Source organism: Lissotriton vulgaris, chromosome 1_1, assembly GCF_964263255.1.
Source record: "Lissotriton vulgaris chromosome 1_1, aLisVul1.2, whole genome shotgun sequence".
Lineage (NCBI taxonomy): Eukaryota > Metazoa > Chordata > Amphibia > Caudata > Salamandridae > Lissotriton > Lissotriton vulgaris.
Window position 1 is genome coordinate 1,351,429,763 of NC_141685.1, and position 22,667 is coordinate 1,351,452,429.

Genomic DNA, 22,667 nt, shown 5'->3' on the forward strand with positions numbered 1-22,667 from the left:
CCAGTATGTTCAATAATTCAGGTATTGGTAATTCGTCACAGTAAAAACCCAAACACATGAATAGAAGGTGAAGCAGTGTATGGGGTGGAAAGTAATCGCCATCAGGGATAAACGGAAATGGACAACTTAACTAGGGGATGATGCCATGAAGAGAGGATAACAGGCTCAAATTATCCGGTGAAGGCAAAGCAGGGTGGTGGGGTGGCGGGCGAATCTGATAACTGAGAGTGAGGATCCACCTGGTTCGGACTTCTTAGGCCATGCTTCTGCACTGCCTGGGGTACATCGAATTAGTCTTCGTCAGTGGAAACGTCATCTGAAATCAGGATTAGCCTTCCTGTGCCATCTATACGGAGGCAATCTTGAAGAATCATGTCCCATGCTTGTGCGTGGTCAGAACTTTGCAGCCCTTTACCCGTCTCAGTTTTAATCAGCGCTCCCTCGAAAGCAGCCTATGTGGACCATTCCTTAGCCCACCCCTAGCATGTGGTCCCTCTGGGAGAGTTCCAAAATAAAGTAATATGACGTTGTACAAGGATCAGCACTAGGTCAGCAAATTTCAAGGTGATCATATTGGCTTTAGTTCTGGGAAACAGGATCAATAGGCAGGTTGCCGGGGATCTGACTATGTTGCATCCTGTGCCTGAGTTAATGAGACTCTTTATTGTCTACCAATAAGAGGCAAGAGCTTACATCCCACACTATATGAAAGAAGCCAGCCCCCGTCTCTTGGCAGCGGGGCATGCTGCCTGTGCACCCGGGAACATGAAATTAATGCATTTAGGGAAAATATGGTCTATGGCTATTATACACTTGAATTGAGGTAGAACCAGGCATTGTGAGGTGTGTGCCTTAGGACTGTGTGCCAATCCTTGTCCGTGAGTACTTAGTCCATGTCTTGGAACCAGTGGTCTCTTCAGTCAATCAGTGCACTCTGATTGTGTGCCACCAGCGCTTTGTAGATACGAGTGACTGCATGAGATTGGCCAGTGATGAAGCAAATAGTCTCTAAGCCTGTTGAGCCTGGAGACTATTTGCTCCATCCTGGCCTGCACCCACGTCCGTCGCCCAATTGACGCGACCGCCCTATAGAGTAAAAAATGGGCAGATAGGGCATAGTCATAGCCAGGATCTGTAAAGTCTTGCAGTTTCCCAACCGCATATCAATTTCCAAGCATTGTCATACCTCTTCCCTCAAAATATTGTAATGTTATGGATTCTTTATAGTTTTGCAAGGTCAGTCTATTGCGGGTCTCTAAATGTTGGCGACTTTTGTTTAGTAGGAGAAATTAGTCAGAATAATTGACAACCTGCTCATTTGCTAACTGCCTCAACTCCCCTTTCAGTGAATTAAACTGTATCTGGAGTGCCATGCTTATGTGCTAAGGCATGTGTCTCTGATACAGACATTAAATGTCTCCTATTCTATAATCACACTATCAGCGGAACCCTCATTAACCTCAAAGAAAGTGGTAACAGCTTCAGCTATAGTCAATCGATAAACTGCATCAGGAAGGACTGAGATCTAGAAATGCCAGTTACATATGCACATCTACTGAGGTTCTCACTGCAACATTAATATCAATGGATTGTAGTCTGATAAAGTGTTGGATGAATATTCAGTATCATATACTAAATCAGGGATGGTGGCAGAGGCGAAGAAACTATCAATGGTTATGTGTAAAGTGTGGAATGGAGAGAAGCAAGAGTATTCCCTAGCAATAGGGTATACATCTCACTAAAGGACAAGCAATCCTGTTTGACAGAGAGGGCCGCAGTTGTCTTCCACATACGTGCTCTGGACAACAGAGGGTGCAAACGTTCAATAGCTGTATTTGAAACCATAATACAGTTTCCAGCCATCAATATCGGCTCTTGTGCCACTGATGTCAGTATGCTTGACGGTATGTCTCAGGGCCCGATTATGACTTAGGTGGCTGCGGTAGCAGTCCGGAAAACACAGCCAAGCCGGCGACATCCCGACTGCTGTATTACGAGTCTTCTGCAGGACTGGCAGTGTGTGGGCGGTGGAGTCATGGCGGCAGCATGCTTCTGCTCAGGAAATGGTCCGGAAGCCAATCCTGGTCATACTGCTGTGCCTCCAGCCAGTCGGGCGCACTATTTCCTTGCACACTGTTGTTCATATGAAACATTGTGCACACTAGACCTGAAGGCATTGAAGGCCACTACATGAGCACCAGCTACATTACACACGGGCTCATTCGTCCTCGAACCAATACTTTGGCGCATTATTTGCCTTTCCGCTGAATCTCGCATGGCTGGGTTCCCAGCAGAAGCAGGTTGGCGGAAAAGCATGTCGTGATTGGGCTGGCGGTGAGCTGCACAGGACCACCTCCACGAGCCGGCTCTTCCTCAACGGTAGCAGAATGCCACCGGTGGCAGCGGTCCTGAGGCAGTGTTCCCGCACACTTCCTGATAGGGTGGTCGGACCTGCCGTCATTTTAATCAGGCCCTAGGAAACCAGGTTGAACCTGATTGGGGGCATATAATGTCAATATGTGTAGGTTTCTCCCGTCTGGCCGAGACCATCACATATTTGCCTTCAGGATCAATTCACTGCTTGACCAGTGCAAAAGGAAACTTTGGTTTAATCACTAATATCACAACTCTTTGTAAGCTGAGTAAATGGTACAAAATAATTAACCCTTCCATCTACTCTTTAGTTTCAAGCTTTCGGATGCAGTCAGATGGGTCTCCTGGAGAAATGTAAAGTGGATTCTATGCCATTTAAGGAATTAATATATCTGATATCTTTTAGTGAAGTGAACCAGGCCACGTAAATTCCACATGAAAAAAATGTACCTAGCCATTGAGGAATGTGTGACAATCATGTTTTATTTCTGGTCAGGTTGGACCACCAATGATGGCCAGGATCAGGTTTGGATAAAATAACATTATATGTGGAGGGGGTCTCAACTGATCAAGGGTTCTCCTGCTCCAGCAATATTGGGCCTTATCCTGTACCTATAGCCTATATACGCGCAATATAACAAGAAAAATGAACAATAGTGAGAGATAATCCAACATAAGCTCCTCTCCCAGTGCCACGTTCAGACCTGTCCCGTGCCCAAACTTACTAATCATCCTGTGGCTGTGTGGTTACCAGCTTGTGCACCTTGACTGGCCTGGACTCAAACTTTACTGTGAGGTAAGCAAACAATTATAGAAACAAATAAAGTTGGAAAGTTGGAGGGGATATGTAACCTAGGACTTAGTGATAATGAAGTGTGAGCCGGAGAGTGACTAGCGCAACAAAGCAATTTTTAGTGTTTACCTTGTCTTGGCGGTTATAACAAAAAGTAAATACTGCTAATGGAAAAGCAGGTCTTGAGAAAGTATCAAGAGCAACCAATACACAGCTTGTAAGATAATATCTTTAAAGCCTGTTCCTAAAGGGGAGGAGGAGGAGGAAAGAAGTTGTATTCATACATAGTCATCTGCAGTGAAGGGTTATTTTTGGAAGGAGTAAGAAAATGGGTAATTAGTTGTATAACATATGAGGCCTGTGCATGTACTAGATCCATAATTTTCCTTTACTATGAACGAAGCACCCCATTTTAGCGCATGACTCTCTCTGGGTAACAAAGCAGAGCAGGCTAAGGCCTACTCAGGGGAGGTGATGTGGGCTAGTAATCATCACTCACTGGCAGGCAATATTGTCACTTAATAAATGGTTGTCCAGTTAGTGCTTTTTTTTAGAAAAGGGAAGTTAAATTTATTACACATCCACTACTAAATTATTTGCAATAATTTACAAATATATACATAAGGCCGATAGAAAATACATTAGGTGACATGCTACAATCACAATATCACATTTATCCCTAAAGGGTCATGACCACCAAAATCACAGCCCCCCCACACACACACACACACCTATACCAGAGAGCACATCACAATATCTTGGATATCACTTTAAATAAAACAGGCCTATTAGATTTTGTCTAAGGGTTATCACAACACATATAATGCAAGCCTACTGGCTTTGTCAAACAGTCACCATGTTAAGAAATAAACAACCCACATGTTAAAACCATCAGCACTTCACTGTAATCAATAACCATGTGTTAATACAATAATTAATGTCAATAACGAATTTCAGCATTGATCAAAATCGCTGCATGCATAAATGGTTAATAAAGCATTAAAAACAAACATAATATGAATATGTGTCTTTTTTACATTCCCTCAGGCCTCATCAAATGCAGCCATACAACTGCCCCCTAACGAATGCTACATCCCCAGCTGAACAGCAAAAGTTCCAGCCTTGGGAGTGTTTAAAAAAATGATAAAACTCTTGGAGGGTTCATCATCTCCTGGACTCCACAAATGTAGGGTTAGTTATTAAAAACCTCTTGCTGCAGCCTCCCAACATTTTCTTTTGTACGTTGGCGGTGCCCTTGCCCGTTTTGGTGCTTCAACAAGCAGCAAAGAGATATGCAAATAAGCCCCGCAGTGTTTAATTGCATATTTCCAGCCGGGAAGCAGTGAATAAGTTATGAGCCGCTCTCCCAATGTGCTGGGGAAGGCCTATTTTCCTATTAGTTGTGCGGCCTCATGCACTTACTTTTACCTCTCTTTCATCCGGGTCTGCCCAGTCCCACCCAGGACACCCCCAAGGTGAGTGGCGCAGTGAGGGCCGCGGGGGGCGGAGGGAGCCCAAGGCCCCTACAACCCTCGCCAGCTCCCTACTACTCTTCCTTCTCCCTTAGCCGACATGGGAGCCAGCAGTCTTCTTCTGGTGCCCTCTTCGTCGGTGGTGGCCCTGCTCCTCCCAGTCACAGGGAGTGGGGGCTAGGCCACTGCCATTGGGGGTGCGATGGCACTCCCATTTTGTCTTCTCTCATTAGGGACCCGGATAGAGGGTCCCGGGCCCCTTCCTTCTTTCTTGAGGGAGAGGCTCGATGATGCTCCCCCTCTTCTTTCTTTGCGGAGGCCAAGAGATTGGGTCCCAGTCCCCTTTGGCATAAACTGGCCCAGGTGTTGGGGTCCCTGGGCCTCAAGAGCTCTAGCGTGAGCCCCTTCAGAGCTCATAAATAATTAATGAGCTTGCAAGCTCAGTGGATAATTTTACATCTTGGTCAGCAAATTTAAAACAGCCATAGTTCGGGCCCTGTTGGACCGATTTGGACAACCTTTGGCTCCTTTTACTCCTAGTGGCGAGCTCTACCCCCAGGAGCAGTTCCTCCTGGCCTCAAAAGCAGCATCATTTGCAGGGATCTTATCCCATTGGCTCCCTGCACTAGCTTTTCTCCTTTTATGGGTCTCTGGTGGTCCCTCCTTCTTTTGGGGTGCAGAAGTTCCGAACTTTTCCCAATTCGCCCATAGGTTGTAAGGGGGCCAGCCTCACTAGCCCTTAGAGAGACCTTTAGGGCATCAGGGGGCATGTCATTCTAGTTGTCCACGGCTGCTGCGGCCATCCAACTCCAGTAAAAAAGCAACTCTCTCCCCTTATGGAAGAGTTTTAAATAGGGGTGGAAGGTTCTAGAAGCCAGGCACCCCTGGCCAATCCTAGGGTGCAATATCACCTCTACATCCCGATCCCAAACCTCCTGCACAGCATGCAGGAAAAGTTCAAGATGGCGCCATCCTCATGTCACTGATCACATCTCCTCTGGGAGCCTCAGCTCCACACCTAGCTGACATCATCACTTCAAGGGTCTTTCCGACCAAAAGTTTAAGGAGGAGCCCCATCTCATGTTGTCGCGTGTCAGGCCTTCCCCCTTTGTTCAGTCGGCCGGTCTGTTCCAGCCCTGGTACAGTATTACGGCTAATAAACAGATGCACATTTTCTCCCTGGCCCCTTTCTCCTCAGGACCTGAGGGACGCATTGTTAACTATTCCTTTTGTGTGTGGAGGCCTTTGTTCCCTTTGCTGGGGAGCAGTGTAATTAACTTAGCCCGCAGAGAAATATGAAAATTCTAGACTATCCATAAAGTACTTGGGGTAGAAAAGTGCCTCTTTTTGACATGGTCCCCCCCACTTTTTGCCCTAGTACTGATGCTTTCCAACAGAAAATGCATTGGGTCCCTGATAACCAGGCCCCTAGTGCCAGTGCTCTTTCCCTTAAAACAGGTAAATGTTTAATTGTAACCCAATTGATAAGGACTTTAGCACCCCTGTAAGTCCCTAGTAATTTGTAACTCCGGTACCCAGTGCATGGGTTCTGAAGATGGTCCATATGGGCTGCAGCATGTATTATGCCACCCAAAAGAACCCGCACAAAACTGCATGCAGCCTGCCACCGCAGGATGAGTGAAATGTTGCGAACCATTTGAAAACACGACATGGCACACATCCTGTGTAACCATGCCCCTGCACACTGCATATACTATATGTAAGTCACCCCTGCAACACGCATTAGAGCCCTAAGGCAGGGTGCATCATACTATATGTGAGGACATATCTGCCTGAGCAGATATGCCTCTGTGATGTCTGGTCCTATTGCAATGACATTGCAAGGGATCAGAAAGCCATCTTAACCATATGTACTAGGCACTGGTCATTACAAGTTACCTCGCTACATAATTGCTTCACTGAAAATAATGGTGCTTGGTATCGAACACCTCGCCTTAATAAATCCACACTGATGCTAGAGTTGGATTTATCATGACATGCACTGAGAGGGCACCTTAGAGGTACCCCCTGAAACATACCAATCATTTAGTGTGCTTGTTGACTGGACTCTTCCAGATTTCCACCATAGGCGAGTTTCTGACTCGCTGCCCGAGAGAGCCCTCTCTCTCTCAGAGGTCAGAACAATGCCTGTTCTGGCAGGAGGTGTTTACACCTCCTCCAGCAGGATGGCTAGTGAGTACAAAATCAAGGCCAGATGCTTCAAAGCCTCTGCCGCCTTTGATATGTGACCCGGCTTCCTGCTGACCTACAGAAAGCCACCCCCTGCCCTGCCCTAGTGCCTATTTGGCACCAGAGCAGAATGGAAAATCAGCTAGTCAGTAGACGTGTTGCACTATCAGGCTAGGTACACTCCAAAGGTGAGACAGCTGAAGTGGACACTTGAAGAAGGGTTTCACTATCTTGTTTTTGGTGAAACTAGGAACTCTGGGTCAGGTTTATTCCCACTCTCCAAAGGAAGTGGTCATATAGGTGGTGTAGTCCCCACAAGGGTAAGTAGACTATTGGGTACTACCTTACACTTACCTTACACTCCCCTTAACACCACTAAATGTAGTATTTAGGTGGCCCCTGACACCAGGAATGCAGATTTGTCTACTGGGAACTGAAGGGAGGACAAAGAAGAACAGTGACCACAATAGCTAAGGACGTTACCACTACTTGGCGCCAAATCCTGCCATACACTGGAAATTTGACAATTGCACCGACCTGACTCGTTCAGAAGCTGTGCACCCTCTCAAAGCTGTGGAGGACCATCCAGAAATTATAACAATCAGCCAGCATCTCCCTTGGGGTGGAGTAGCCATCCCCCTGCATCTGCAGGCACCAAAAGCAGCTTCCCAGTAGCTTGTGTTGGTGGCCATCAGGCCCACCGAACAGCAGCGCAACAGGAGGAGGTCCCTGAGGCTCTAAGAGGTCAGTCCTATCTCTCTGCCAAGTTTCAAGACGAAAGACCCTCCAGGAGCCCCCTGCTCCAATACCCTGACTACTGAGGTACTTGCGCCCACCAAGGCTTGTTTGTGTTTAATCCAAACACCACTGCTGCAAAAACTTCCCTGCATGTCGAGGGACTTCAGGAAAGAAGAGCTCTACACAGCGAGTGACCCTACTGCGTTTCTTTTCCCTCCTCTAAAGATATCCCAAGAACTGTGAGAGCCTCCAACGCTAAGTGGCCAGCCAGGCAGCATCTCCGCATCTGAACGCCACAGCCCGAGTACACAAATTCTGCCTTGGTCCCCTAGGCCTAGGAGTCTCCACAATCTGAGACACACTTTTGGTTCTGCCAGACTTGTCCCCAAGTCCCCGCTTGCAGACAGTTTTGATATGTCCCTTTAAACTGTACCACGTAATTCTCAAGGCTACCAACGCGACCCGGACACCCCAGGGCAGTGCGACCCAAACTGCAGGTGGTTTATTGGACTCTGGGCCCTAAGCACCTTAAACTCTAAAGGAAACCTTCTATAACCGTTTGCAAGTATAACTATGCAGTACATGTCTTTTCCTCCCATAGGATAACATTACTGCATTCAAGGTTCATGCCTCAAATCTGACAGCTGCGATTTTCTATTATTTTACCTGTAAAAATCTATGATGTCTAAAGTACTTACCTGATCTCTAAGATCTTGGTGTCTAAAATTATTTTTAAAATCTGTGTTATTTTTTTAAAATTGGTTTTGGGTTTCTTATTGAGTATCTCATTTATTGACTGTGTGTACAACAAATGCTTAACACTACCCTCTGATAAGCCTAAGCTGCTCGACCACACTACCACAACTAGAGCTATTGACATTATCAATTTAAGCCCTGTAAACCAGTAAGGGTCGTCTATACTTTTGTGCATGGTGTGCCCTTACATTGGCACTACCACATAAAATGCAAGCTTCCTACAGTAACCTTATTATTATTATTATTATTATTATTTATTTTTGTAAAGCGCGATAGTCACCCGGAGGTATCCCAGCGCTGGAGAACCCTGAAATCACCAGGAAAACGGAGCAAGAAACTGAGAAGGAACAAGGGAAAAAAAGGGAAAAAAAGGGGAGACTAAGCAGAGAAGAGGGGAGGGGGTGTGCAGGATTTAGGGAAAAAGATGAGTTTTTAACAACCTTATACACATGTTCGAGGCTATCTATGTATTCAACTCTACTAGCATCAAATCCTCACGTTTTTTGAGCAAGTCCATCACAAAACGTTTAAGATTCACTCCAGCTTCCAGGTGGATATTAACCAGTAATAAATTACGAGGGCAGTCTTTTTTCTCTGATTTAATTGAAAACTGATGCGCAGACTTCATCTGCACCTGTGCAAAGATGCAGCGCCTGGTCGTGATAGAACCCCACAAAAGCAGTTTAAGTGTGTAATAGAAGGTGGGAATTGTGGGGCATATTACCAACAACTAGTGATAATTATCGCTATGTTGGTTTAGCGGCGATTTTTTTATCGCTGAGCTGCGGCGATTTTTATCGCTTAGGAACCTTGCTATTATCAAGGTATATCTCCTAAGAAATAAAAATCGGCCGAAATGCATGAATATCGCTGAAAAGTCAGCGATATTCATGCATTACCGAGCTAATGCTCTTAGCCTTGTTATCCACCTACCATTGGATAACATGGCTAAGAACTGCTCAGGGGCAGGTGTTAGCTTTTAGAGATATTCACGCTTAGCGCGAATATCTCCAAAAGTTGGTAATAGGAGATAGAGATGTTAGCGACTGTTTCCAGTCGCTAACATCTAGGCACGCCCACTTTGCATGTCATTAGTGATAAATATCACTGACATGCAAAGCGGGGCCCAAGATGGTCACTATCTCCTACTAGCTGGCGCTAACTGGTGTTAGCGACAGCTAGGTAATAGGGAGATAATTATATCTCCGCTTTCTTGGCTTTTAAAGCCAAAAAAGCGGAGATAAACCCCCTTGATAATATGCCCCTGAGTTCTGACACCCAGGCTTTCTAAAGCTGATAAAACAGACACTGCCACTTTAACGATTCTAGAAGCTCTGCTCTACCATCATGCATGGCAGGATCTGTAGGACGTTTCATTTTTGAAGGTCAGCCAGAATATAGTCTTAATGCTATTGATTCCAAACAATGTCCCTGAATTTCACGGAGGCAAGTGGGATATTTATTAATTCAGAGAATACTTACTAAGGAGAACGAGGATTACAAGTAAGCACCATTTCCTACACCTTCATTAAATTCTCTATGACTTTCATAAACAGAATGGAGTAGAAAGCTTATCTTGGAAGAGGAACAGCAGAAGCTGAGTTAAAAATAATGAAAATGTAGAAGGGTTTCTGTGTTCAATTGCTTAGCAATAAATGAAGATTGCAAGGTAGTGGCCTTGCAAATGTATACAATTTACACATTTCTCATAACCTGTGTTTTTCTCCCCTTCTGAGTAGAATAAGCCATAATTTTGCCAGGCAAAGGCCTATTAATCAGGTGGTACACCTAGCAAGAAACTAGGCCTGTGTGGACACTGGGCAGCCCAATAATTTAGAAAGATTTCTTTAGATTTGCATTTTTCCTTAGTTCTTTATATGTAGAACTTTAGGACTGCCTTCTCATGTAAGGTATAGAGAAGTGGGCTTGGGAAGAACGCTGTTAAAAGAAGTTAATTGATTAATGTGAACGTTTGATGTATTCTTTGGCAGAAATAACGAACGAGTCCTCAAAGACAACCTCTTTGAGATGAAAAGGAAAATAATATAAGGCTTATTGATGAGTATTGCTTGAAGCCACTCACCCTCATTGCTTTAGTGACACCCGATTGTATACCACACGATTGACATCGGAAACAACGCGCTACCAGAATATCGTGGCCAAAATATCAAGGACCAAACTGTTGAGAATGTAAGTGCATATAAATAAGTATAAATGTACTATTCTTAGATTCACATTGGTGTATGTTGACAATATATACACCATCAAAGTAGATAGATGTGGAGTTAGATAAAATAAACCTATACTTATCTATATCAACTGACCTTCACAATATTTTGGTCCTCAATATTTTATCCACAATATTTTGGCAGCACGATATTCTGGAGTTGATATTAAGTTGGACAACCCGTCATAGCAACTAAGAAAGTGATTTTCCAAGGCAAATGCTGGTGATCAGACTGCCACGTGGATTTGGAAAGGTTCTTATTCAAGGAGATCGAATTATATTTGATTTGTGAAGAGGGCATGGTCTCTTAAATTGGAGATAAGCTTTAATCACACCAATAGTGATTAAAGAAGAATTTAAAGCCAGAAATTAGGAAGATTAATTAGAACCATCTCTTCTTGGAACTTCTCATGCTCACCTGCTTCTACAAACACCCAATCTAAAATATCTTCCATTTCAGAGCAAAAGATGGGGTCTGGCAACCTCTGGCACTTTACCTCTAAGGCAGACTTACTCTTTCTCTCAGTCTCCTGTAGGCATCTCCTGACAGATTTTAATGTTTTCAAGGTGTCAAAATCTGAAATTCTGGCCACTCTTACATTATGTTTATCCTTCCAGCCTGTCTTTTCACCATAGAAAGAGCATATATCGAAATAAGGCAGAATTCTGTCCACTAAACAGCAGATGGGCGAGGACAAACCATAAAACAGGGGAAAAACTACTCCTACTAAAAAAACAGGGACACTAAGCAAAAGCAAAAAAAACAAACAAGAAAAGCTACGCTTTTAGTTGGAGGAAAAGCTTGAAAATGACAGAAGTTTTCGGTTTTCCTCTTCAACAGAGCCTTTTCAAAGCTGGTAACACATTTTACAATACTCAAACTTGGAAAGTTCAGATGCAAGTTTCCATCATTTAGTACTATAAACTGTGGCATTTCTGGGGTTCAGCTGTGATAAAGCAACATCATCATGAGCGTGGTAATAATCCTGTACCAAATCTAAAAACGTTTTTTTAAATGTTGGATCCCACCAAACATGGGGTCTATGGTGTGCGTAAGTTCAGTTTCTATAATCCTCAAAGTAGTAGAGTCCATTAACTCACTTAATGAAGTTGAAGCTCAAAGACACAATTACCTGCACTATTCTTCGCTTTTCAGTCGATCATATTTAATTATGACTGTGTGGGATCGCCATAGGCATTTATATTATAAAAAGCCAGACAACGAAGACACCAGTCACAGGGGTACGCTTTCGTGTCATGTTTTATCAAAAATAAAAATGCATATATTTACATTTTCTTTTGGGACCTTGCACACACACATAGTTAGTCAACAGTTGAATGCTAAGGAGAATTCCAATATGCATAATAGGTCATGTTCCCGATCACTGCAAACCCAACGTTCAGGTTTGTGATAAAGAAGCAGGGTAACAGAAGACTGAGGGTGAAGAAAGAAGGAATGAGGAATTTTTGAGAAAAGTAAATTAGAATATTCTAACAATGCAGCAACTAAAGTGTAGAGGTACAGCTTAAACACCTTCAGTCCCTGATAAAGCCTGACAATCCCCGACTGCTCTGTGAGGAGACAGTGAGGTTCACCACCAAACACAATAATACGAACAGAAGCAAAGGAGCCGGGGCGTACCTTTTCTGGACTCTCATTGCGCCCCTTCCTTGGTGGCTTCCATGACTTCTCCTTGGTCTCTAAATTGAAGAAGTAGGTCCTTGATGTTCTGGGGTCCGAGTGCTTCTCCCAGACATCAAGAACTTGCATGGGTGAGCAAGTGGGTGTCGGGGGATCCGCCTTCACGTTTCTCAACTCCTCCAGGTTAGTATAGAGTGGAGACTCAGCCTCAGGAATTTCCATGACGGGTTCATGAGAGGGCAACTGAAGGAGAACAAGCAAACTGAAGTTAGCCTAAAGTTACTTCAAATGAAGAGTCATCCAGTAGCAGACCATAGGGCAGAAAGACTTGATCTTTACTCTAGCAGAGATAACTTGTTTCCGACACAAATCTAGTATTTATAAGCTAGCTGCACAGTGACACCCTGTGCTCTTGTGCAAGTTTCTCATGCGCTATTGTTCAGATGAGCTTACCACTGTCTGTTTGGAAATAACTAGTAATGGGAAATAGTCCAGAAACTCCCTACCAATCTATGGCCAGCACTTTTGTTTTCCAAAGAAAATCATGTACCGGAAAGTTGCACTACATAGTGCATGAATAATTTCTTCTCATATGTCTCGAGGCTTCCCAGAAGCAGCACCCCACAACATAGGTTCAACGGAAAACTTAAAAACACTCACAAGAACCCTCCATCAAAGTAGAAATGAACCCTACCATTTTTACTCGATCCTTGCCCTATGTTAAAAATGTGTACCTCATAACTCCAATTTAAAGCATAAATGGAATATCAGAAATGTATCTTTATTGTACCTATTTGAAAGGAAAGTTAGCTGTCCTGCTACTTGACACCTGAATTGATAGCAAAGTTACGCAACTATGTTGAATAGCTCCAAAGTAGGAGTTACATATATTAATAGTCGGAGATTTCTTTGCGTTAATCCAAACTTTACATACTGTCTGGAAATTTGTGAGCAATATATATTTCTTTTTAATTTAATTTCTTTATTAGATAGAGACCACAGGTACAAAAATAACCAAACATTCGATTATAGTGGGTTATACAATGCAGGATCGGATCATAGAGATTACAGATATATACAAGATGTTTGAGACTAGAGGACAACTTATGCTACTGAAAAATAAACCGTTCCCTTATATCATTCATTGCTTGCATTGACAAGATCAAGTCAAAATACCAGCGTCAAGTCACCTACATTAAATCCTACCAAGTCACAAGCAAATATATGACTGATCAATTTATATTAAATTGTCCTTAGATGATAATAAAGGAAAAAGAAAAAACAGAAAACAAAGAAAAGAACAGCAGCCATGTAGGTACACTAGATAGTTTAACCTCACAATCTTATATGTCCATATATGCCCTAACAGCGCCCCATATTGCCTGCCCCAATATTTTAAATGGGAATCCACTTGCAAGCTCAACACCAGCAGGAACCAGGTTTATGTTTTCTTTTGTGACCCAAGATACTACATAGTGTACAAGAGGCAAAGCCAGAATGCTGGAATCAAGATACTGCACTCTGTCTTGGTAGCCAGAGTTCAGAAGCAACCGTAACCACGGGAAATCAAGTTTTTCAAGACTGTGTGTGGGATCGCCACAGGTAAGCACTACAATGCGTACCATGGTCTGGGGACCACAGGCATTTGGTCTGTAAAAGGACATCTGATATAAACTCTAAATATGTGTAACATTTATGGTGTAGATTATACTCAAGACTCGCAGTATCTTCGTCAACCGTTTAATCTGACTGGTCCTCCATATACCGCTGGACATAGGTACATTTTAGATTCACCATCTTTCCAATACAATAAAGGAAGCATGCAATATCGAGCCGAAAATGGGTCACTATCGCGTGTATACACAAACCTTCGGGTGTCCTTTTTTCATTCTTATCTTTTATATTTCACGATGGGGTTTCCTTCACCACTTTCCACTATTGTTTTCACAAATCTGATGCCATCCTATTATTCTTTTTACTGAAGCATGCATACTCAGTCATCACTCCTTCTCTACCCATTTGATGTTTCTTTTCTCTGTTTCAATGCATGCTATTGTATATTTATTGTTTATTGCAGTCATGACAGAACTTACTTTACTGATAAGACAACTTCTATTTCACAGACTCATCACCGCTTTCTACTGTGGCCCCTTTTTCCTGACGAAGGCACTCTTGTAGTGCCGAAACGCTCGTAGAATATCACCTGTCAACTAAATTTGTGCCACACTGTTTCAAACTGAAATTGTTCTCTATATAAATTGTCAATACTTAAGTATTGAGCAATTGATTAACATACCAACAATGTTTTTAAACTGCTTTCAGTATGTCTGTGAGTATGTATGATGGACATGCAAGTGAATGAATGATTGTTACATTTTTCTTAACTATTTAACACTGAAAACATTTTTCATTTTGTACTTTTGATAAATAATTTGTTGTCTTTGGTTCTTTCTGACTGTCCATTGTCCATTGATCAACACTGTATTATTGTGTTTTGACATTGTTGCCTTAAATCTGTACATTTATTGTTAATTTCCCTACTTTAAGGAACAATATCCTAATTAGTAGGGGGCCTCTTCTTTTGCGCTTACAACGCTGATTCAATCCCTTTTACTGGGAATCTGGATAGCAGACTTTAATGTATTGTAACTACAAACATTTGTGTGTTGAATCATTGGTTTAATTTATCTCATTCTTTATTACAGTCCCAACAGGGTATTTAATCTATCCCAATCTTTATCACAATCACAGCATGGTATTTCATCTATCCCAATCTTTATCACAATCACAACCGGGTATTTCATCTTTCCCAATCTTTATCAAAATCCCAACAGGGTATTTCATCTATCCCAATCTTTATCACAATTACAACAGGGTATTTTATCTATCCCAATCTTTATCACAATCACAACATGGTATTTCATCTATTCCAATATTTATCACAATCACAACAGGGTATTCCATCTATCCCAATCTTTATTATAATCAGGATATTATTCTCAGCTGCAACAGTTGCTTCACAGGTTCAATCACAATGCAAACATGAATGTGGACAGAGGACATTCCTGCAAATGGATCATTTCAAGCGGCGTTGACTATTTGTTTTAACACTCAAATTGACTTCTGTGTATAGCAAAGTCCCCAACGCTATGTATCTCCAATTCTGAACCTTCTCAAAGTTTCTGACTTAGACAGCCAGTCAGTCCACAGTGTCAAAAGCTCTGTACATGTCCGAACGCATGCTGGCTTGAGGTAGCAAGTTCTTTCTTCAGTCCTTCCATGAGCAAAAATAGTGGTCAGTTCAAGTCACCTCTCACGTCTTAAGACAAATTCAAATTCCGTCAACGCCGATCAGACGTCCATCTTTCAAGGTCATAAATCGAGTAACTTGGCTTATAGCAAAACATTTTAATTATAGCACGTATAAATGGTGGAAATGTGGTATGAAGTAATATATTTTGTCAGCCAACAGTCCCTGTATAAATGTCTGTCTCAAATTTCCATATTACAGGCCACTTGTGACGTGCCTAGACACCTGTGATAAGTGAATGGCATAGCCAAAATGAAATAACCTCTCAACTGTAAGAAGTTATTACTGTTGAGTTCTGACATCACAATTCCTGCTGCCAGCAGCCAAGAGGAAAGGCAGGTCACAGAATGAAACTGAAGCTGCAATTTAAAACACAAAAACGAAATGTGGCTTTTCCTTCTCGAGCTTTGTTATTTTAGATGAACAGTGGTAAACAGAAAGGGTAACATGTTTTTTTTCATGCTATAGTTAATTATAAGAAAGTCAAAATCTCTCTGCATGTTTCTCCACATTCTGCGCTACAGTATTGTTTTAACTCTAACTTGCATAAAATGTATTAGAATATCTTTTTGCAACAATACCAAACTGCTTTTCTGGTGTGTTTAGTTTTGCACTATAGATTCTAATGTTATTCTTCAAGTCTACAAACATCCTATCTCTTTCATATGAACGAGCACCACACCAAGGATTTAAGTAGTTTGTGGGAAGGATTATGGTGTGACCCTGTATTGTACATTTGGCCTCGTTCCTTTTTATGGTTATAGAACTTATCTGTGACTTGCAATATTATTTTAAAGTACATCAGGGATTACTTTATCTCATATATAAAAACAAGTTATTATTTATTTATTAATATTACACCCTCCCACATGTATAGCACAATAATGAATTTAACCAAATCACTGCACCCTGTCAAGGTTGTAGAAAAACGAGTTCATTAAATTGGTCCCTCATGGGGACCTGTAGTTCCTCCCTGACCACTCAATCTCGTTAAGTGGAGTAGGAAAGTTGAACCTGGTCTCTGTCAAATGAGCGTCTCATGTGTTGTGCTAGTATTCCCTCCTCTGGAATTACCAAACAACTGTTGGCGTAATGTACTACTGTATGAAGTTTGATGTTATCTCTGTTGCTCAACAGCTGATCATCATGACTACTTAGGGAAGTTATCCAGGAGGTTGTTGCTTGTCTGGGGTCCAATAAGCTCTGGTTACTTGTAGGTCATTAACCAAATCTATGTGCAATGAGGAGATGAAGTCCTCCTGAAAGGTCGTTATTGGATATGCTTCTTTCTTCCGTAAGGCCCAACTGTTGACATTTCTCCATTATCTTTCCTCAAAATCATTTAGCTTGTCTATGTTATGCTTTACTGTATTACACATTTTCTCCAATTAACTCATTTGCTCTACCTTCCTGTTTTTAAAATCAGAAAACCTCTTTTCTGTTTCTGTTGTACGGTCCCCTAGTTTTTCCATATCTTGTCACAGAAAATGACACTGTGATTGCCAGAGAGCCTATCATTATTGTAATGCACGTACTGCCCTCCAGAATGAACTTTTTAAAGTCGGAGTAAAACAGCATTATCTGTTCTGCCCTCCTGGTTAAATTGGCAAGTGCACAATCCTATGCAAGTTGAGACCGTTTTGGTGAACTGTGTGTTGGCCAAGAGGACCCCATCAATCACTTAATCAGGGATTTGTAGAGCGCACAACTCAACAAACGAAGTGGAGAACTGTAAGGGTAGCTTCCAACCAAAATTACTTATACATCAATGAAACGGTTAGCTTTTACTGATGATGGATTTAATCAATCATAAAACATCTTGTATAAATTCATTAAATAAATCCTACCTGAACATCTGCAAACATTCCATACTAATACCAATGTATAGAACCCTGGAACAGTGATTTAACAAAAGAAAATCACACAGAAACACAACAGAGAGAATTCCAATCCATTACACATGCAAACAAGGGCCCATCTGTTCCTTGTTACTTCCTTATCACTTTTTGTGAACATACTGAACATAGTAGGGTGGTTGTAAAATGAATCCAATGTTCAATCCACCTGGAGGTAGTCCCAAATTCTATGGTTTCCTAGGGGAACACCCCCTTAACTTTCACCTCTGATTATCTTAATTGAAGAACAGTATATGTTGTTGGACTCCTCCCACCATAAGGTTGACGCGTTTCGACCATAATTATTTGAGGCCTCCTCAGGACAGAAGAAGACAAGAAGAACTTGAGCCTAGAATTTAAAATAATAATTGCTTCATATCTCAGATCGTGCATAGATGCAACAGTATATATAGACAACACCCAAATATCTTTATCATCATATCTATACTACTATTATAAAGAGAGAGCCCAAACCTTTGAGGCGGGTAATCTCAGTAACCACAGCACCAATCACAACACCCAATACAGCATTGGAAAGGGCAGTTGAAGCAGAAGGACTGAGGGGCTGATTCACAGAACTAAGTTAAGACAAAATCCTAAACTTACTACTTGTGGTATTCACAGAAGTTAGGATTTTGTCTTAAGTTTGTCTTAAAACAGACTTAAGACAAACTTAAGACAAAATCCTAACTTAAGTCTGTTTTAAGTTTGTCTTAAGACAGACTTAAGACAAAATCCTAACTTCTGTGAATACCAAAAGTAGTAAGTTTAGGATTTTGTCTTAAGTTAGTTCTGTGAATCGGGCCCATAGGCTATGCAGACGCCCACCATATACATTTAAAAGGTAAAATAACGTGGCAGCAAAGTAGTCCCTTGTGGGCGTGGCCCAGCCTGACGACAAAAAATAAAGCGTTCTGTAAATGTCGGCGTTGTGCTGGGGGCGTGGCAAACGCTGGGGGCATGTGCTGTGGGCGTGACATGGAGCAAAAGCCTTTAATGGGCGTATGCATGTGACAAACGCTGGGGGCGTGTGCTGGGGGCGTGACACGGAGCAAAAGCCTTTAATGGGCGTATGCGTTAAGCGCGAGGCGCGCACAATTGCCATTACGGTACGCACGTCATGCCATGTGGGTCGCCTTCATGCCATGTGGGTCGTACATACAAAACAATAAGGCGCCGGGGCCACACGCGAATGAGCGTGTCTGCGGGGACAATCAAGCGACTGGGCGTATGCGTTCAATGGGCGTCTGCGTTCACATGGAGGCGTGGTAAGTAATCCTTCGCTCTACTCCCTTGGGGGACTGCCCGTTGTCTCACACATACTGGGGCCGAATGCAGTGTGTGCCTTAGCCTGGGTGAGTCGGAAACACACTGGGGGACGGAGACCGTCGTTGTGGGTCCTAAGCAAATAATAAGACCCGGACAACGTCGGGACGGGCTGCTAGTAACCAATATGTAACCAGAGACCATTTGTGCCATAGAAACAACACAGAGTGGTGCTGCCAGAACTCATGGAGATGTAATCAGTTTGGTGGTACAAACAACAATGACACTCATAACAGCTGAACATGGACCATGTGGGTGTCCAAATGCAACTTCATTAAACCATGCAACCTGCAAATCACGTGAACCCTGAACTATTCTCTGAAATGCTAGACCACACAGTGACTGCAAGGGTATGTGTGTGGGAAACCGTGCTGGTTCTCGTGAACTAATAGAGGCAGCCAGTTACCAGATCATCATATTGAAAAAAGTGTGTCCCTATATTTAACCCCTACAGCAGCGTGACCATAAGATAAGCAAAAACACATTACAGTAACCGGCCGGAGTACCGCTCTGTATGAGGAAATCCTGAAGTAAAGTCTATCGACTTATGCCCAGCCGAGGTATCCTAACCATGTGGAAAGAAATCAAATAAAGTGAGGTAAGGAGTACCTATACATGCCTGAGAAGCAGGCAAAGCAATTACTGTATAGCACGAAGTATACCTGGCAGAGAAGTGATGTCACCAGAGACCTGCAATTGCAAGTGGTACTGGAATAAGTGGAGAGAAATCCAGCTGACTGTCCCCCTGGGCCCAATGGAACCAATGCAGGTCCTATTATGTTTGTTATTGGGTGAAGGGGTGGAACTGATCTCTTTAGTCGGATACGATCAGGCCTCTGCTATCAACTGTGCAGAGCAGGACAAATTCCAGCTAATGGGCAGTATAGTCACCAACAAATTTCTAGTTTTGGACCTTGTGTGATGTATGTAGGGAGCGCAACAGTGTCACATGATCAAGTGTGTCACGAGTGGCGGCCATGCTGAAATGTAAAATCATTACATTAAGATGTTTGATTTAAGGATACTAAGTGTATGTATTTCCACATTTATTACATAAGGATGGATTCCCATTGGTTGCCTAGAATATATTATGCGTAGACATCATTGTATTGGATACCAACAATACAAATAACAAACACAATTGAAACATGTATTGTAAACATAAACCTATTAATTCATAGAAATAAAGGAATAAAAAGGAATTTATAGAAAATATAGTGTAATCCATTTTTTTCCGAATATTGGGATGACCAATGTCCATAGTGCTGTTGTACATACATGGTATTTCTCTTCTATAATCCTAGTTCTCTGTCAGGGGAATCGCCAATGAAATTATAAATACCGGACAGTCCCATGTGTTGGGATCCCAGAGCACTTCTTTACAATATATATTCCTAAGTGTAGATGTTTGCCTTTCTTCAGGAAGGCCAGGATAAGCACTTAATTTATTAAACTATTTTGCAGCCTATAAATGAGTCTATATTGGCCAACTGCTTTAACTTGCATTTAAAAAGGATTATTATATCTTTTTTTTTAACTGGAATAGTACCAAGAGCTTATGAATCTCATTCACAAATATGTTTTATAGAAAAATGGAGAAGAAGGAAGAGGACAATGTAGACCAATATGCTATTAATCATCTTTGTCTCTTCCACTGGGGATGAGGGTGGGTTGCTTATGATTTAAATGGAGATTTCCCAGACAGAAAACTAGGATTACAGGTAAGAAACCATTGCTTCTCTCTAAGGGGATCTACATTGATAAACATAAGCACTGAATAGAGTAGCAAACCCATCCCTTAAAAGTGGTTCTCAGGTTCTTGGCTGGCAACCAATCCCATACTGTTTGGACTTCCAGTGACAAGGCCCTGGACCTTGTCCCCCCTTGCTTGTTCAGATAGTACATTGTTGGTGTATTGTCTTTCTGAACAAGACAGAATTTAGTTTGTTTTTAAGAGTGGATGGTAAGACTTGAGATCCCTGAATTTGAAGGAGATCCATGTGCATTCCTCAACCTAACAGAGAGGCATCAGTCACTATTGTCTGTGAGGGAACATCCTGATGGAAAGGCATCCCTTGTAGGACCAAAAGTAGCCTATAGTCAGTGCCTCTTTTGTGCTCACAGAAGGTGAGGTGGATGTGATCCACCAGGGGCTTTCTTTGGAGCCCTGAGAGTTCTTCATCCTGTAACCTCACTTCTATCCGATGACAAGTATGACAGTTGTGATGCCCTTAGCCTAAAAAATGGGTGTCTCCTTTGATGTAATGTGTGATTTTTTCCCTTGCCCAGGACATTTTACAGTCTGTTGTACTAATCATTGAGAAGTGGACTAAGTGCTGCTATCTTCTTACTTGTTTTCCAGTTAGTGAAAGAGAACCATTTAAGAAGGATAACTCCACTGTCTCTAAGGATCTATATATTGATTGAATCATCTTTGGACTTTAAACCCTCCACTAAGAAACCCTTTAGTGTGTCACAACTCAACATTATGTTTAATAGTGTTCCAGCCCCTGTGTCCTCCAGAATAGTTAGTACAAACCTATGTTAATGCATTCCATGCATGTGTGTTGGTATGAGATGCCATCTATAAAGGATTTTACAACTGAGACAAAAATCTCTAGTCCTTCTATCTTCTCACTTTTAGCAATGTATCTGTCCCTTTTTAAACACTCTTTGTCAATACATAAAAGCCTGCAAATCTGGCTCTCCTCTTAATCCCCATACCTATCAACAGGTACTCATGGGTAACCCTGGACTCACTACAGCACTTTACAAGATCAATCACCTTTCATTACAATATGGAATTGTTCCCACTGAACTGAAGCAATGCACTGTTATGCATTTACTACTAACATCTAACCTTGACCCTGAGGGCAGAGCTATCTTCCTATCACTCTTCTTCCTGCTGTTGCTACAAATCTTAAAAATCTAGAAGACCAGCAGCAATGCACAAACTGAGAAACCTATTCACTGGTGCTCTGGCTGACCCTTTGGCGGCTGCTGACACTGATTCCGCCAGTTTCTTAATCCTTTTTTATTTCTCTGCAGTCTTTGACATAATCATAATATCCTACTTGTTAGACTGTACACATGCAAGACGAAAGAACTGACTGAACATGATTTAAATCCTTTATTGCCACCCAGACCCAAAGAGTAATGTTAACCAACTTTTTTTACCATCCTTTTCTTTACTAACTGGAACTGAATGAATTCAACCTAACTGGGATCTATTCTTTCACCCTACCCATTAGTCCTCTCCTCCACATCATCAGGAATTATAAAAGTTCAACAAAATCTTATGCTGCCGACACCGAGCTCATCTTTCGCCTGACGGGCCGGGACTACTCTGTAAATGCTCTTCTGGACTGCCTTTCAAGGTGAGACTCTGCAAAATGTTAAGGCTCTGGACAGGGGGATAGAAAGGGAGGCCATAGGGCTGAGAGACATAAAGAAAGATATTTATCTGCTCGTAAGATCTTGGTTTTGTACATATTTATTTTGAGCTAGTTTGTGTCCATCCAGTGCGTAATGTTGTCTAGATTGAAACTGGATTCTAAATTAATAGTGCACATTCAGATCTCTTCCGTTGTCGCAATATATTTCCATGTCAGTGGGTGAAATATGTATAGCACCGCATATTAGGGAATTCCATTGCTGAGATTCCATCCGACCATCAGAAACTAGCAGGGCAGAAGTTAGTGCCATATGTTCCCTGTATTGACCTCAAAAAATGTAATTGTGGTGGAGTTTGACCTAAATGGGAAACAAGACTGCAGCCACTCCCTTGCCTCATTCGTAAATACTGATAATCAGAGTTTCAGATTTACGCAGGTTTAGTCTAAAACTGGAGAAGTCACTAAAAGCTTTTTATTTCACCTAGGCATGCCAGTAAGGATCCCCGGGGTTATTAATTGGAACCAAAATATCATCATTGAACGTTTACAT

At 42.2% G+C, this 22,667-nt stretch overlaps 1 protein-coding gene across 1 annotated transcript in view; it reads right to left on the reverse strand.

Moving 5' to 3' along the window:
* Positions 1–22,667, reverse strand: part of ARHGAP9 (Rho GTPase activating protein 9) — a 580,228-nt gene that overhangs the window by 522,154 nt on the left and 35,407 nt on the right. Inside the window, exon 3 of the mRNA XM_086966621.1 lies at positions 12,192–12,434. Within this exon, the coding sequence (XP_086822747.1) occupies positions 12,192–12,434 (243 nt within the window). The remainder of the gene's footprint in view (positions 1–12,191; positions 12,435–22,667) is intronic.